Here is a 15,882-nt window from a genome sequence, read left to right on the forward strand (position 1 = left end):
AGAAAGTTTGTTGGTTTGGATGTTAGAATGTTTGGTTATTTTGATGTTTGTCCGTCAATTACGCTGAAACTACTGAACGGATTTTGATGAAATTTGGTACACACACAGGGTATAAGCTAACTTTTTACCCACGGGAACGCGGGTAAAACCGCTGCCAGAAACTAGTATTATTATAAATAACACCATAATTTCCTATAAATTTGGACTTGTGTAACAGATAAGCCACAATACGGACTCTATTACAGCCAATAGCTTATTATTATAGTTCCTCACATGAGCATTGTACACATCAAGCTACACACGACCAGTATAAGCTGACCTTCAAATGAGTGGAAAAACCATACAAAGCGAGACTATGATACACTGGCTGATACGAACACAATGCGTTGAATGGGCGCTGTGTTCAGGAGATAAAAACTGTCCCATTGACGTAAGCTACTAGCTTTTGCGCCTCGTATTCACCTGTATTCAATACGATTTTGTTTTGTGACTATAAAATCCATTTTGTGGATTACTGTTTTGGTGTAATGGATTTTTTTTGAACGCAGTTATTGATGGGAAAGCGCTTAAAGTTCAATAGTTAGTTTTTATTTGATGAAAACTTGTTTAGTTGTACGTTTATGCTTTTTGTCTGTTTCATATATTATATAGTCACTTTTACTGCGAGTAGATGATCTCTGTTATGTTTCTTGAGTCGTTCGCTTTTAACCTAACCTACAAACATATCTTAAACTTTTTTTTTTTTTTTGAGGCAGGCAAATTATGAAAGCTTGGGAGAAGCATGAGAAGGGGTGCCAGACTCTTATTGACTAAAAACCAACCTGTTTCTACTCCTACTTTTCGGGCCGGAGCTTCACATCAGAATCAGGCATTAGCCCTACTAGGCCCCATCTGTGCTGGCTTGATGGTTAGCTGATGTACTAAGGAGTAACATAAGCTAATTGTATTTTACAGAAAATGCAAACCCCAAATTCTGTCGTTTGTCATTATTCTACTCAATACTTTGCATACTTACACACCAGGCTCTTAGACTCTGGCTGGTCGCGCAACGATCTTCGGCCACCGTAAGTGCGGGTCTGCGGACGGCGGGCGAGAGTAGCTCGCAGCGCGACCAGAACCAAACCCATGCGTGCGGCACGTCGCGTTCCGCGCGCACCTTAAAGAGCCATCAGACCACCACAGATAGGGCCCAGTAGGGCTGATGCCTAATCTGGAGCTGCGGACTACCTAGCGGGTTTACCGGGGCTGCGGCTCGATAAGCAGGAGTAGGAACAGGGTGGTTATTAGTCAGTAAGAGTCTGACACTCCCTCTCGCCTTGCCTTAGCGAGAGAAGTCATTGGATGATTTACCCCCCTTAAAAAAAGACTGGCTGGTAATAATTTTTTTATTTATCGTCATCAACAAATAAATTACAACGTTCAAACGAACAATGACACAACTATAACTAACCACTCCTAGTATCGCTTGTTATGGCACATTTAACTGAACAAAACCACAACTAGTTGGACAAATCAGTTTAACTGCCAACTTGAGTAGAACGAAACTTATAATTGGATGAACGGGGGATTTTAGAATAAATTGTTATCGTCGTATATTTTGGCTGGTATGCTTGAAATTGGTTGGTTTTCGGTTAGATCTTCTAAGTATTTACATTGGGTATTTTTCTTGGAAAGAGCTTACTTAGGTACTTACTTCTAGTAGACTTACTACTAGACTTAGTTAATAATAATTTATCTGATGTCGAGTGGTTGCAACTAAAACTAGATTTTATTACGTAAAGCGTAAAGGCTAATTTTTTTTTTTAATTTCTCAGTAGCTGCTTTAACCTAAGTTGCTATTACTTGTGACGTGATCTCCCGGAGATTTAAGACGCCCGCTTCTCATGCTTTCGAAACCTACCAACGGCAAATACAGATGTGACTTTTTCTGAGTCATATGTTCTTTCTAAGATTATTTAGACACCACTGACAAAAACATTGTGAGGAAACCTGGGCTTATCATTACTAATTATAAGTTTGAAATGCAACCTGCATTGAGCAAGCGTGGTAATGAATGTTCAAACCTTCTCCGTGTAAGAAGAGGCGTTTGGTTAACAGTGGCCACTTATAGATTGTTATGATTTGCTATTATATGGGACTCATAAAATGGGTATTACATTGAACATAAGCACCTTTGAAAGCAATAAAATCACCTTCCTTAATTATGTTTTTTTTAACATCCAGGAACAACTCTCAAGACCAGAAACTATCCATTAAGAGATCAATCTCAGTATCCTTTCATACTACTAAAACCTCATCCACAACCTTTTTCTTCTTAACTCACTTAATTACTATAAAAAAGTAAAAAACTCCCACGACTTCTGACTCGATGAAATCTCGAACAAGTAAATCCTCTCGGCCATTTAAGTCTCGAACATACCGACCGCAAGTTGAACTATACCAATCTTTATACACCTCTAAACAAATTTCAACTCAATTCCTATGAAACTAGGGTTGGTAATGGTTTGAAGATGTCTCTCAGATTGGTGTATTTTGATGTGCTGGTGTAGTACTACGAATTAGTAACTTGAGCCGAGGTATTAGCAAATTAAGACGTCGAAATGTTTCAAGTAATCTATGGACGGGTGGAACAATCTTTCGGAATCTTTGCTTGATTTAAACTTAGCGGTTTATGCTTGTACTTAAGCGTGTTTTAGTTTCAAGTTATTTGACTTTAGTTTGGATTGGTGATTTGATGTTAAATGGAGCGTTTCGGTGCAGTTTGTGTTAGTTTAAAGTTTTAAGTCGTTGTTTGTTATTGATAATGTGTTGATGTGAAGTTTGTTAATTGAGGGTGGTGATTATTGTCGTTTCATTAGCTGTACTGGGGTTTTTGATGGTCGTGGCTTTTCCATCGCTGATCACTGAGTTTTTAGTCATGCAATTTAGATTTCTCGACAAATTTTAGAGACTAGCTTAAATTCTAGTTTAAATTGAGATTTATCGCCTGATATTCGTACATCACTCACAAACACTCACATGACCTCACGACTGTCTTCCATCAGCATAGGCAGAGAAAATGGAACGCCATTTGCTACAAAACTTACATACGTTTTTAATTTATCAAAAGTCATTAGTCTTTTCATGTAATAAACCTATTTAGTTTGTAATCGATCTTACACTAGGGTCAATAATTAACGAGACAACACAATTAAAGAGAGCAAAAGGACAAACAATTAACTCATATCATACTGTACTGTGTACTAAATTATTTCATCAAAAAAATAAAATAAACGACGTAATAATATTCAGTAAACTATGTTTTAAAAAACCGACTTCATCCTTCTCTTTTTGAAGTTGGTTACTATAATATAACCTGGTTGGCTGGCTGTTGTTGTTTAGCAAAAACTTTTCTAAAAACAGCATCAACATCTTTTCGGCCAATCGTGAACCTTCTTTTTTGAAGTCGGTTAAAAAATAAACCATTTTCATCTTCACCAGACTGTCGCTGTTCCAATTAAAGTTTTCGTTGATTGCTCATCGGCGGTAGTGTGGAATTAATTAAAGCACTGGAACGATTCCAATTCCCAAGCATTTTGTCTGCACTCGCTGCGCTTAGTAGATGCATGGTTTTGGAGACAGATTGCACAAGTAAGGTTTGGATGTACTTTTGTAGGGATGGTGAATTTCGTTCATTTAATTTAGGTTTAAAGTAGAGTGAAGGGTTTGTGGTCTTTTTCACTAACCATCTACCTTAGGAGTAGATTTTTTAATTCGATTTGTCTGTTCGTAAACATCCACCCGCAATTACTCCAGTTTATCCGTGATCATGGCACTTGCAACAGTGCCGAAATATCTGAAACTCATAAAAATTTAAAAACATATTAAATATCCCGTTTTAAGTTCCAATTCTAGATTTTTTAAGGAAAAGTTACTTAGTGTGAGAGAGCGCTTATACCAACCCTTTTTTATGGAGGAATATCATCCAATGACTTCTCCCGCCTTAGGCAAGGCGAGAGGGAGCGTCAGACTCTTACTGACTAAAAACCACCCCGTTCTTACTCCTGCTTTCAGCCCAGAGCCCCGATAACCCGGTGGCGCATCTTCATAGCACATCTTACACCTACAGCTACAGAGCTTAGTATCGCTGGCGACGGTCGGATAGTCTCCCAGCTTAGCTTCTTTGAAGCATAACTACATAGCACATCTCTGGTGGAAAATCAACATAATCTTTGGGTGAATATGGCAAATTCTATAGACTGCGTTTCAATAAGCTGCTATTATTTTCCACACATTATTAAGTCAGCCTTTATTCAAATAGCATCGCGGTATGAGAAGCAATCAGTCTAATTGCTTCTCATAGTTTTTTGTCCTATTATAATTTATTTTTTGTTCTGCCGTAATGAAGGATAGAAAATATTAATTAATAAGCCAACAGCTTTCCTTCCTTGTTTTAATTGATATCTTCTTTATTTCTAGAATTTGCAGGCTCATTAGTTATTGGTGATGTTTAAAATAAGTTAGCTATTGGTTTTGGTTTTATAATATGTAGTATTCTGTTTCGTTTTAAATGGACTAATTAGGGACTTTAAAGAGCTTATGGCTAGTTTAACCAATCTCCTAAGTGTTGGAGAGCTATGCTTCGGCACGAATGGGGCAAATCGGCCGGAGTGATACCACGGCCTCTCAGAAACCCGACGTGAAAAACGCTTGCGTTGTGTTTCGTTGTGTAAGTGAGGTTACCAGAGGCCCAATCATCCCCTTACCAATTTTCCCAATGAGGAATCGGTCCTCAATAACCCTTAAATCACTTACCCTCAAAAAACCGGCAACGCATCTAGTGTAACGCCTCTGGTGATTCGTAAGCAATCGTCGCCGCATATGGACATGAACGGCGACGATTGCTTACTATCAGGTGGTCTGTCAAGTGGTTTACCGGCTTATACCATATTTTTTATCTGTGATATCGCTCCTGCCGAGCCAGCCCATTCATGCCAAAGCATGACTCTCCCACACTTGATATGATTCGACATGTGTCAGCGTTTGAGCACATAAGTACTTATAAGAAAAAATAATTTTGACTTGCTTAATTTCATCAAACCATAACATGTATGACGAGTTCTAATATTTCATGCGCGCGCAGATATTTCATAAAAACTTTATGTGGTCATAAATCTTTAAGGCCAAAATCAAAGGGCGTGTCTGTGAAAGAATTTATTTCAAACGATTCACAAAGTTATTGGTATTTCATTGGCCTTTTGTTATTTTTTCATGAATAGTGAACTCTGTGAAATTACTATGACTATAACTCTCATGGAAAAAGTAATCTTATATGTTAACTAAAGTCTGCAAGCGGCTTCGCTTGCGTTTGCGTGGGATAAAAAGTGCAATCCTATCACCCAAGTCAGCTGATACAATGTCTGTATAGCAAATTTCATCAAAATCCATTCAGTATCCAACATAAAATCCAACCAATCCAACATAAAATTGTGAAATGTGAGTGTATATTGTCATTATATGCCATAATGTGCACCTCTGCCTAGCCCTTCGGGGATTAAAGGCGTGACGTTATAAAAAAAAAAAAAATTCTCGAGTGGTGTGATTGGGGGTTCGATTCCCATTCTCGGGTCGGGCAAAGTGATGTCAGATTTTTTCCATTTTTCAAAAATTTCTCAGTAGTAGCAGGAGTAAATTGTTTCTAGTATATGGCAAGAGGCTCACCCTCTATTACATGGGAATTATAACACAAATGGTGAAAAGTGGGTGTACATCGTACAGCGGCATTAAGTGCCGTAATGTGCACCTCTGCCTACTCCTTCGGGAATAAAAGGCGTCACGTTGCGTTGCGCACGTATACCTATTAATATCTTGCCTCAAAACGACATGACATAACCACACAAGTTAATCAAACACCAATTACACCAGTATTTCTATACGGAATAATAAAAAAAGAACGAATTAAAATATCACACAATTCATATTCGTAACACAATATTGTTCATGATGGGAATGCTTAAATATATTAATCCCTCCGCCCTCCCGATATGAATTTTTATGGCCAACAAACAGTAATTATAATAAAAATGAAGGATTGAAGTGCCATTAATTTGTTTTTATATTCGCTCGGCGTGTGTGGGAAATGTTATAGTAATTAGTCGATGTAATGTCAGATTATGTTTTTTCAGGATATATATTATACATAGACTAACTTTTGCCAGCGGCGTCACCCGCTTAGGCGTCGCCCCCTTAAATGTAACCTATCACCCAACCCAGCTCATACCCTGTCTGTATACCAAATTTCATCAAAATCCGTTCTGTAGTTTCAGGATAAACGGACAAACATCCAAACTAACGAAGTTTCACATTTTGAAATATTAAGTATGACTATGTTTGTGATTCATCTTTAGTACATTTTAACAATTACTTCTAACGTTGTATGAGTGAGGTCGCCAGAGGCCCAATCCCTGATTCTCCAACGACCCTCAAATTCCTAACCCCCAAAAGGTCGGCAACGCACTTGTCACGCCTCTGGTGTTTCAAGTGTTCATGGGCATCCATCAGGTGATACATCTGCTCCAGCACCAACGTGTTCCATAAAAAAAGGTATAAAATATACATTACACAAAACACACCTTCTATAGGAATAATAAAATTTTAATACGTAAAATGTTCTCCTTTATAAATATGCTGGTAAATACCGAAACCGTTTCCATGTTCCGACCGTTTCCTGGAAGCAAAACCATTCGGGAAACTCATCACAATAATTTGTTTTATGAAATATTGTACGGAGCCTGTTATTTAATGCGTCATAAAATTATTTATTGTTTATATTATTCGAATATATAATATAATATTCGTAACAATAGTGTTGTGTTGAAAATCTATTTAATTTTATATGTATTTATTTGTTTTTGGGTAATTCAATAGTTCGTCAAATATTGGGTTTTCAAAGCAAAGAAAATAATGTTATCTATCTCATTGATTTAATGTTCGCTAGTGTGACTGCCGAACAAGAGGCCTCGGGTTCGATTTTCGTAATACCGATGACTTTTCGAGTTTTCAAGAAACACGGAGTCGGAAATTGTGCATAAGCAAGCCTGGTGATTAATGCTCAAACGTTCTCCGTGTGAGAAGAGGCCTTTTGTCAGCAGTGGTCATTTATAGGCTGTTGATGACAATGTTTATCATGATGATGATGATGTTTATCATAATGAGCAATTAAACAACTACCTCTTCGGGGATAAAATAAAAACTAATATTGCAATATTGCAGTTTTATAAATCGACAAACAATACTTCATTTATACATAGCTATGCTATGCTGGTTATTTATATGCCCCTAATAGTTAACACTACGTAATAGTGAGCGTACTATCTAGTACTATAAATTAATTCAATAATAAATTATTTACTACTGTTAAAATAATTGTAGTATGTATTTGAATAGTTTTGAACAAATTTAATTAAATTTATGCAAACATGAAGTTTGTGTTGTATTCTAAAATAATTTTGTATACATATTATAAATTTTGTTATTCAAAAAGTTACACTGATTGCTTTTAATGCAAAATTACCATTACTGCGTTTAATTTACTTTTTTCTATATTTTTTCTTTTGTGGAATAAGTCGCTAAACGAGCAGACGGATCGCCTGATGGTAAGCAATCGCCGCCGCCCATGGACACTTGAAACACCAGAGGCGTTACAAGTGCGTTGCCGGCCATTTGAGGGTTAGGAATTAAGAGGTTGTTAAGAATTCGGGGATTGGAAAGATTGGGAAAGACGTGAGCTTAGGCATACTTAAGTATCTCATAATAATTTTATTCTTATACAGCCGAAACTAACTTTAATTTTTAATCAAGCAGCCAAAAAACAACACAACATTACATTAACTACAAAACCTAGTTTTCTGCACAAACAAATAATAATGAATTTTACGAAACACTCCGTATATATAATTATGTGCTCGTATCTCTCGTATTACAAGAGGAATGCTCTAATTACGCATTATTTCATTTGGGACTGGCTTAGCAGCGTGTAGTAACTATACGCTCCCTTCAAGATCTGAAAACCATACAAAATAATATTATTTTAAGCTAGAAATACATATTTAAAAATTCATAATGTGTATCTGTACATTGAAATGAAAATAGAGAGATTAGGTAATAATTGCATAAGCCACACTCTAATTTTTTTATGGTATAAGCCGGTGAATACACAGAAGGATCGACTATCTAAGCTATCTAAGCTATCGCCGCCGTCCATGGACCCCCAAAACACTAGATCGGTTACAAGTGCGTTGCCGGCCTTTTGGGGGTTATGAAGTTAGGGTAATCAGGGACAGAAAAGATAATTCGGCCTCCGGTAGCCTCACTCACACAACGAAATGCAACGCATGCGTTGTTTCACGTCTGTTTTCTGTGAGGCCGTGGTATCACTCCGGTCGAGACGGCCCATTCGTGTGAAAGCATAGGTCTCCCATACTCATGATGCTAATTTAATTATATTTTTTCTTGCTAAGTTTATAAGACAGGTGAAAATAATAGAGTATGATTTGTTTTGGAAATTGTAAAAATACACAATCTGCCTAAGCTCATTATTTTACGCGACCGAAGTCGCGGGCAAAAGCTAGTACAATAATATTATTTCGAGCTAGAAATCATAAATGGTTGGAATAAAATAATAATCTTGAATTCAGTAACTCGAGCAAAAATGTACACTCTACTTAGAGTCTAGTATAAATTGACCCCGTGTAGCAAACATTACGTATTGAGTGAGAGACCATTATAATCGGTTGTATATACACAAAGGGCGTACGTACTTATTAATTTTTCGTGGAATTTTAGTAATTTCTTTATCTTATTTTACTTCAAACATTTATTTCTAATATAATATTGAGTATGTTAAAACGATTGAGATTTATATTACATATGCAGATATTTAATTATTCTGTTTCTATAAAAAATATAATGAGGATAGGAGTAATCCAATTAACTATACGGTATTATAGTGAGTTGACATTTATAGTAAATTTTAAGTGTGAATGAGCCAACTCCACCGGAGTGATACCTTGGCCTCACAGAAAACCGATGTGAAACATCGCATGCGTTGCGTTTTGTTATGTGAGTGAGGTTGCTGAGGACCTAATTACCACCACCTAATCTTCTTAATCCCCGATTCCCTAACAACCCTTAAATTTCTAACCCCCAAAAGTCCGGCAACGCACTTGTAACGCCTCTGGTGTTTCGGATGTCCATGTGCAGCGGCGATTGCTTGCCATCAGGTGATCTGTCTGCTCGTTTACCGGCTTTTACCATAAAACAAAACTTAACCTTAACTCAAACAGCAAATAATAAAGAAACTACATCAAAATAATCAACTCACACTAATAAAAGTAGCTACAGTCAGCTTCGAGAAGGGTCCGGCTGAGAACACAATGCTCTTGTTGAACTGCGCGACCAACAGATACAAGTCCTTGCGATACTGCACGCTCCTGGACCACCAAGTACTCTCATATGGACCGAGCATTAAGTCTGCACTCTGAAATAGTTTTATTATAACTTTCGACTTTTAGACTGTTTCGTTGGTCGAGTCGCAAGTGCGACTGCCGAACAATCTCGGGTTCGATTCCCGGGTCGGGCAAAGTATTACTGGGCTTTTTCGGATTTTTGAAAAATTTCTCGGTAATAGCACGGATATGGCAATAGGTTCACCCCCTATTACATGGGACTATAACACAAAATGGTGAAAAGTGGGTGTACATTGTATAGCGGCATTACGTGCCGTAATGTGCCCCTCTGCCTACCCCTTCGGGGATAAAAGGCGTGACGTTGTGTGTGTGTGTATAACTTTCGTAAGACATACCTACCAAATTAATTATTATGTTATCGGCTTAATCGCGTAACTGTTTGACAAGAAACTCGACTAGTTTCAAGCCATGCTAGAGGCTCATATTCATGAGCAGCATTCCGTGACACACGACGCGGCGATTGTCGCGCTGCTACTGTTACAATCACCGCGTCGTGTGTCGCGGAATGCTGCTCATAAATATGAGCCTCTAGCAGGTTTGAAACTAGTCAAGTTTCTCGTCAAACAGTTACGTGAGTAAGCCGATAACATAATAATTAATGTGAAAAAGTTATTAAGTGACTGTTAGAAGATTGACTGCACGGTTAGTGAGGTGGCTGGGCAATTGGCTGCCGCGCAACGTGTAATGGGTACGATATCCTCACGGAGCAACTCTTTGTGTGATCCACAAATTGTTGTTTGTAAACGGACATATACAAATCAGATTGGCGATATATTAAAGAAGGGCCAAATCAAAAGTACCCTTAACCGATGAGCATACGTCAAAAGACTGATGACTGTTGATGAAGCGAAAGAGATGTGTAAGAATCGTAGCAATTGGCGTTCCATAATCTCTGCCTGCCTCCATGGGAGACACGCGTGAGGTTATGTATGTATGTATGTTATATTTGTCGGTACTTACAGCGTACAAGACGTCATTGCTATGCCAGCAGTATATAAATAGTTGTGCGATGCCAAAAACAAGGTATTCCGTCGTTAAGAATCTTTGCATTGGACTAGTTTCAATCTGAAACGTAAATTATATTAGTATTTTAGTTGACAAGTTATACACATAAGTGCGTTTTGTTGATGTTATAAGGATAGTGAAAGTATGAAAATCTATTAATGTATCAACGGTCCCACAGAAATCTGACGTGAAACAACACACTTGCGTCAAGTTTCATTGTGTGAGTGTGGTTACCGGGTGCCCATTACCCCCATCTCAATTTTCCCAGTTCCGAATTCCCCAACAACCCATAAATTCATAACTCCCAAAAAGCCAGAACTCACTTGTAACGCCTCTGATGTTGCAGGTGTCCATGGGCGGCGGTGATCGCTAACCATCAGGTGACCCTGTAAAAAGGCTAAACCAAGGCACATGACATTTATAATACTTACAGTTATTTGATAAGCAGTGACACACAACATTACCGAACAGACGAACATGTAGAGTAACATTATTGGCGACAAACAGGAGTCGAAGAGACGAGCATATCTGTGAAATTAAGAAACATTTGAGAACCATGCTTCAATATAAACAGGCTTGACTAGACTAATACCACAGATTTACAGAAAATCAACGTAAATGTGCTTTTGCACCAGAGATGCTATGCTACATATGTTACTGTGGATGCGTTTGGCTTTCCCCAATTATATTCATCGGTACACATAGCTTTGCACTAGTGGAAACGGGTTCAAATAAGATATGTTTTCTATATGGTAAGATGCGAGCTATGTTGTATGTCTTATGGCAATAGGCTCATTTTCTATTACATGGCTCTCTTAACTGGTTATAAAAGGTGATTAAAAATCGTATATTTGCTTTAAGTTAGATTGTATAAAGTAAAATATTATATACTAAAAATAATAATGTAATTTAAGCTCACAATCAAAGATGAAACAAAATAAATAGAATGTTACTGCAAACCAAATTGTTAGTAAACCTACCCACGTTTGTATGAAACTAGATTTTCACCCGTGGCTTTGCACGCGCCTTTGCCAAAAAAATAAATCACGATTTTTCTGTTACTCACAAATTAATAGTCTTGTTTTTTGAGGGAGAAAATTATCCAATAACTGCTCCCGCTTTAGGAAAGGTATCAGAATTTTACTAACTAAAAACCACCTCGTTCCTTCTCTTGCTTTGAGCCCGAACCCCGGTAACTATTACGTTGTCCGCAGCTCAATAACTCACAAATAGTAAACCTTCCAATTTTTAGCTTTCTACCTTTAAAATTATGGAATGTTCCACACAAAGTTCCACATCCTCTTCTTGGAAAATGAAGGGTTAGAAATAGACAAAATGTATCCTATGTTAATCCCCAGTCCCTAAACTAACTTCACAAATAAAATCATGTCATAAACAATCGCCGATTCCCCAACAACCCTTAAATTCTTAAACCCCCAAAATGCCGACAACGCGCTTGTAACGCCTCTGGTGTTTCCAGTGTCCATGGGCGGCGGCGATTGCTTACCATCAGATGATACGTCTGCTCGTTTACTTATGTTCCATAAAAAAAACTCACTCCATTGCGACGCGAAGAAAGGACAAACAAACAAACACACTTTTCCATTTATAATATATGAGTAAAGATTCTATCATTTGGTAAAAATGTTCTATATTAAAGATACTGAACAACTACACAAAGTAATATTATTTAGTTATGAATACTGTAATGAAAAGAACTTCAAACATTATTCTCGTGAAAAAATGTTTTTGCTAGTCAAATATTAGGTACCGTACATAGAGAGTTAGTTTATTTAACATTTTTTTGCTCAGTAAACCATGTTATATGTAAATAATTACGTTTTTCATAAAATAAACTTTACTGTGGCTTTTGGTTGAGATCATTTCAGTCTGATGGTTTCGTTTTATTTAATTTTTTATCGCTTTTAGATTTCTGTCGATGTTTGAATTTCTGTTTTTTTATGGTATAAGCCGGTAAACAAGCAAATAGATGACCTGATGGTAACCGGCGATCGGTGCCACTCATGGACACCCGAAACACCAGAGGCGTTACAAGTGCGTTACCGGCCTTTTGGGGGATTCAGGTATTGGTGAAATTGGGTATTGACTGTACCTCATTCACAAGATGAAACATAATGCAAGCCAACGCTTGCATGAAACGTAAAACAACTTTCACGTCAGTTTCCTCTGAGGCCGTGATATCACTCCGGTCGAGCCAGCTCATACGTACCGAAGCACGGTTCTCCCAAACTTAAAACATTTAAGTTCACTTTAAATGTATGTAATTTTTTAAACCAGTCATAGTAACCAAAATTCACTCTCACATTCCTACTCAAGTGCCGTAATGTGCACCTCTGCCTACCCCCTCGGGGATAAAAGGCGTGACGTTGTTATTTACTTTATTCCTACTCACAAACCTACTCAAATAACTCTTTCATCAACCATTCGCGTCACCCAATCTCATTAAATTTTATCAACAAAATGCCAAAAACCACAACAAAGTAAGAATCTTCATCGTACCCACACACTCGTACATATTCGAAGTAATCCGAAACTGCTCGAGTTAATACGTTTACCAGTAAACAAAGTTACAAGAATTTATCGTTCACAATTTAACTGTGCAAGTTAGATTGACTGGGAGTAAGTTAATTTGGATTTTAAACTCGCATTTAACACTGCGGTCGGATTATTTTATGTTTTAACTGTTTGTGCTTCCTGTTTAGATTAGTTTTTGAAACTGTTTTTGGAAGAAACTTGTACTGTAGTAGAAATTATCAAGGGGAATTTTTATGATGGTTATCTACGTCATAGAACAGGACATGACACAAACTCCGTTACATCTACTCAATGTAACAAATATTTTATAAAAATTTTGATAATTTGTGTAGAAATACAGAAGGTGATATTGTAGTTCATCCGTGATCATGGCGCTTGCAACAGTGCCGAAATATCGAAAAGTCATAGAAATAGAAAAACATGGTAAATATCCCGTTTCAGATTCCAATTCAGGTGATATTTTGTTCAAGCCATTAGATTAATATAATTACTAAAAGATACACAACGACTTCATCATTCAATGCAAAGAATTTTAGTGGTCAAATGTCTAACAGATTTAAAAAAAAAAGATTAATAAAAGCTCATGTTATTTAACTTTACTCGTAACTTACTTGACCAACTCAACATGCCTCCTATGACAATCCTTCAACCTCTTCAACGCCACATCACGCTCTACAGGCACGGACTCCGACCCAAAAATATCCCTACAATCAATCCTCAACAACTCCAGTTCAGCTCTAAAGAACACCATGATCACCATTGCATTAGTATCAAAAGACGTGATCCAACCTCCACCGTAGATCGCAGCGTAGCTTTGATACACTGAAGCGGCTAAGTACCCAAGCATTGTGTTCTTATTAAATGGTACCCAAGAACTGACTACTTGTAAGTACGTCTCTGTACCATTTTTTACGTTCATTCTATACGTCTCAGAGGAAACGTATTTAAAGATCGGCTGTACCATCACTATGATCACGGTCGTATACATCAATGACCAATACAGATAAGTTATCTTTCTACAATATTTAGTAAATGCCTTCAACAGTTTCAGTTTTTTCTTATCTTCCGTTAAACGTTGATCCAAGTCCGCCCTTGTAACGTATTCTATGATACTGATCCAATATTTTTGCCAGCTCAAAAATGTCGATACTTTTATCACACTTATGGTAGCCAACATAGTGATTTTTAGATTGTTCAGCAATAAATTCAGGTCGGATTTTACGAACCATACATCTATGTATTCGGTCGCAGTGAATATTGTTACCAGTACATGCATTAGTAGGTAAAAATACTTCATGAATACATTTTTTGGTAACAACAGCCCCCAGAATTGCAAGGCTTTAACATTTGGCCCTAGTAACGGCCGCTTTGGGTTTTCCAATTTCTGGAGAATATTTTTTAACATCTTATCAGATTGACTTGATGGAACAGATTGGAATAATGATGCGATCCCTTATTACACGATTTCAAAGGCGAAGATAATTACGTGATTTCAAGGGCTAGGGATGGGAAAAGGTTTTTATGATTTATCGACTTTTGTGAATGGTATTCGTATGTTTTAATTGGGTCGTTTTTGTTTCTATTTAATATAGAAATATGTATGAAAAGACAAATTAACTAATTAAATAGATATGAATAAACTAGTTGACGAGTTATCATTGTAGCTTTTATCAACACGCAAAGCATTTAAAAACTTATCACACTAATATTGTAAAAGCGAAAGTTGGTTTTCTGATTGTCCGTTAATCACACTGAAACTACATAACGGATTTTGATTAAATTTGGTATATAGACAGGGTATGAGCTGACTTGGGTAATAGGATACTTTTTATTCCACGGAAATGTAGGCGAAGCCGCTGGCAGAAGCTATTGGTTGATAATATTATGAAACAACCGTTGTTCTCAATATAGTACTATATTACTTATTCTCAGAAGGGACCCCTAACGAACTCCTATTAATTATTATTAACACCCACTTCAATAGTCAACTATTGTACCCTATTACCACGTAAAGTCCAGACTTGATAATATTATTACTGGGAAGTTTCGAATTGAAAGACCAATAGTAATATAATTTCTTCAGAATTCTTAGGTAAAGAGAATATTAGCACATAGTAACAACTTGTCAAAATTTACAGTCAAATTATACATAGGTTTCTGACTTCTACGTCACACTATCACACTACCTATTACTATAAATGTGAAAGTATGATTTTTTGGGCGTTTGTCCCGTCATAGACGCTGGAAATACTAAATGCATTTGATGAAATCTTTTTTTGTGAGTTTATATTTATTTTGTGCGCATGTTTGTTACTCTATAACGTTAAAATGGCTGTAGGGATTGGGATAAAATTTGGAACACGGGTAGATTAGTGTCTAGAATAACACATAGGATACGTTTTATCTCACATTACCGCGGGAGAAGCCGATTCCAGAAGCTAGTTTGGTAAAGACATGATATTAGCTGACTTGGATGATAAGATACTTTTCATCCCACGGAAACATGGGAGACGAGCCACTGGGAGAAGCTAGTAAAATATAGGTTTTACCATAATATGGTTCACGCTTTGCAAGTGCAGTTAGAGCAGATAGTGCAGTTTAAAATGGTTCTGATTTAACAGAAAGCTGCCTGGTCTATGTCAGATGTATTGGACTCTTACAATACCCGCGGGAAGAGAGATGATGGTGACAAAAGCATTCTCTGGATGACATACGACATAAAACCAGTACGTTAACGAGTCAACAACGATATTTATTTTCAAGTAACACTGAATTTAATAACTCGCCAACGGCTTAACGTTTAAAAACAACATGG

The 15,882-nt window shown here is 37.1% G+C and overlaps 1 protein-coding gene across 1 annotated transcript; it reads right to left on the reverse strand.

Annotated features, from left to right (window-relative positions):
- Positions 1-7,872: 7,872 nt before the first annotated feature.
- On the reverse strand, positions 7,873-14,472 carry LOC118279302 (odorant receptor Or2-like). The gene is made up of 5 exons (XM_035598957.2): positions 13,679-14,472; positions 10,943-11,039; positions 10,467-10,571; positions 9,362-9,517; positions 7,873-8,041 (listed from the first exon to the last, which is right to left on the reverse strand). Exons 1-5 carry the CDS (start codon positions 14,470-14,472, stop codon positions 7,985-7,987), a joined length of 1,209 nt encoding a protein of 402 aa, XP_035454850.2. The 3' UTR covers positions 7,873-7,984.
- Between the last annotated feature and the right edge of the window lie 1,410 nt (positions 14,473-15,882).

This window comes from Spodoptera frugiperda, chromosome 14, assembly GCF_023101765.2.
Source record: "Spodoptera frugiperda isolate SF20-4 chromosome 14, AGI-APGP_CSIRO_Sfru_2.0, whole genome shotgun sequence".
In the NCBI taxonomy this organism is placed as follows: Eukaryota; Metazoa; Arthropoda; class Insecta; order Lepidoptera; family Noctuidae; genus Spodoptera; species Spodoptera frugiperda.

Excerpts from the sequence above, each read along its gene's own strand:
- LOC118279302 (XM_035598957.2), bottom strand. The coding sequence starts at position 14,472 with ATGTTAAAAAATATTCTCCAGAAATTGGAAAACCCAAAGCGGCCGTTA. Across the intron at positions 11,040-13,678 it reads AGGCATGTTGAGTTGGTCAA|ATATGCTCGTCTCTTCGACT; the intron begins GTAAGTTACGAG and ends TTAATTTCACAG. Across the intron at positions 9,518-10,466 it reads GCAATGACGTCTTGTACGCT|AGTGCAGACTTAATGCTCGG; the intron begins GTAAGTACCGAC and ends AAACTATTTCAG.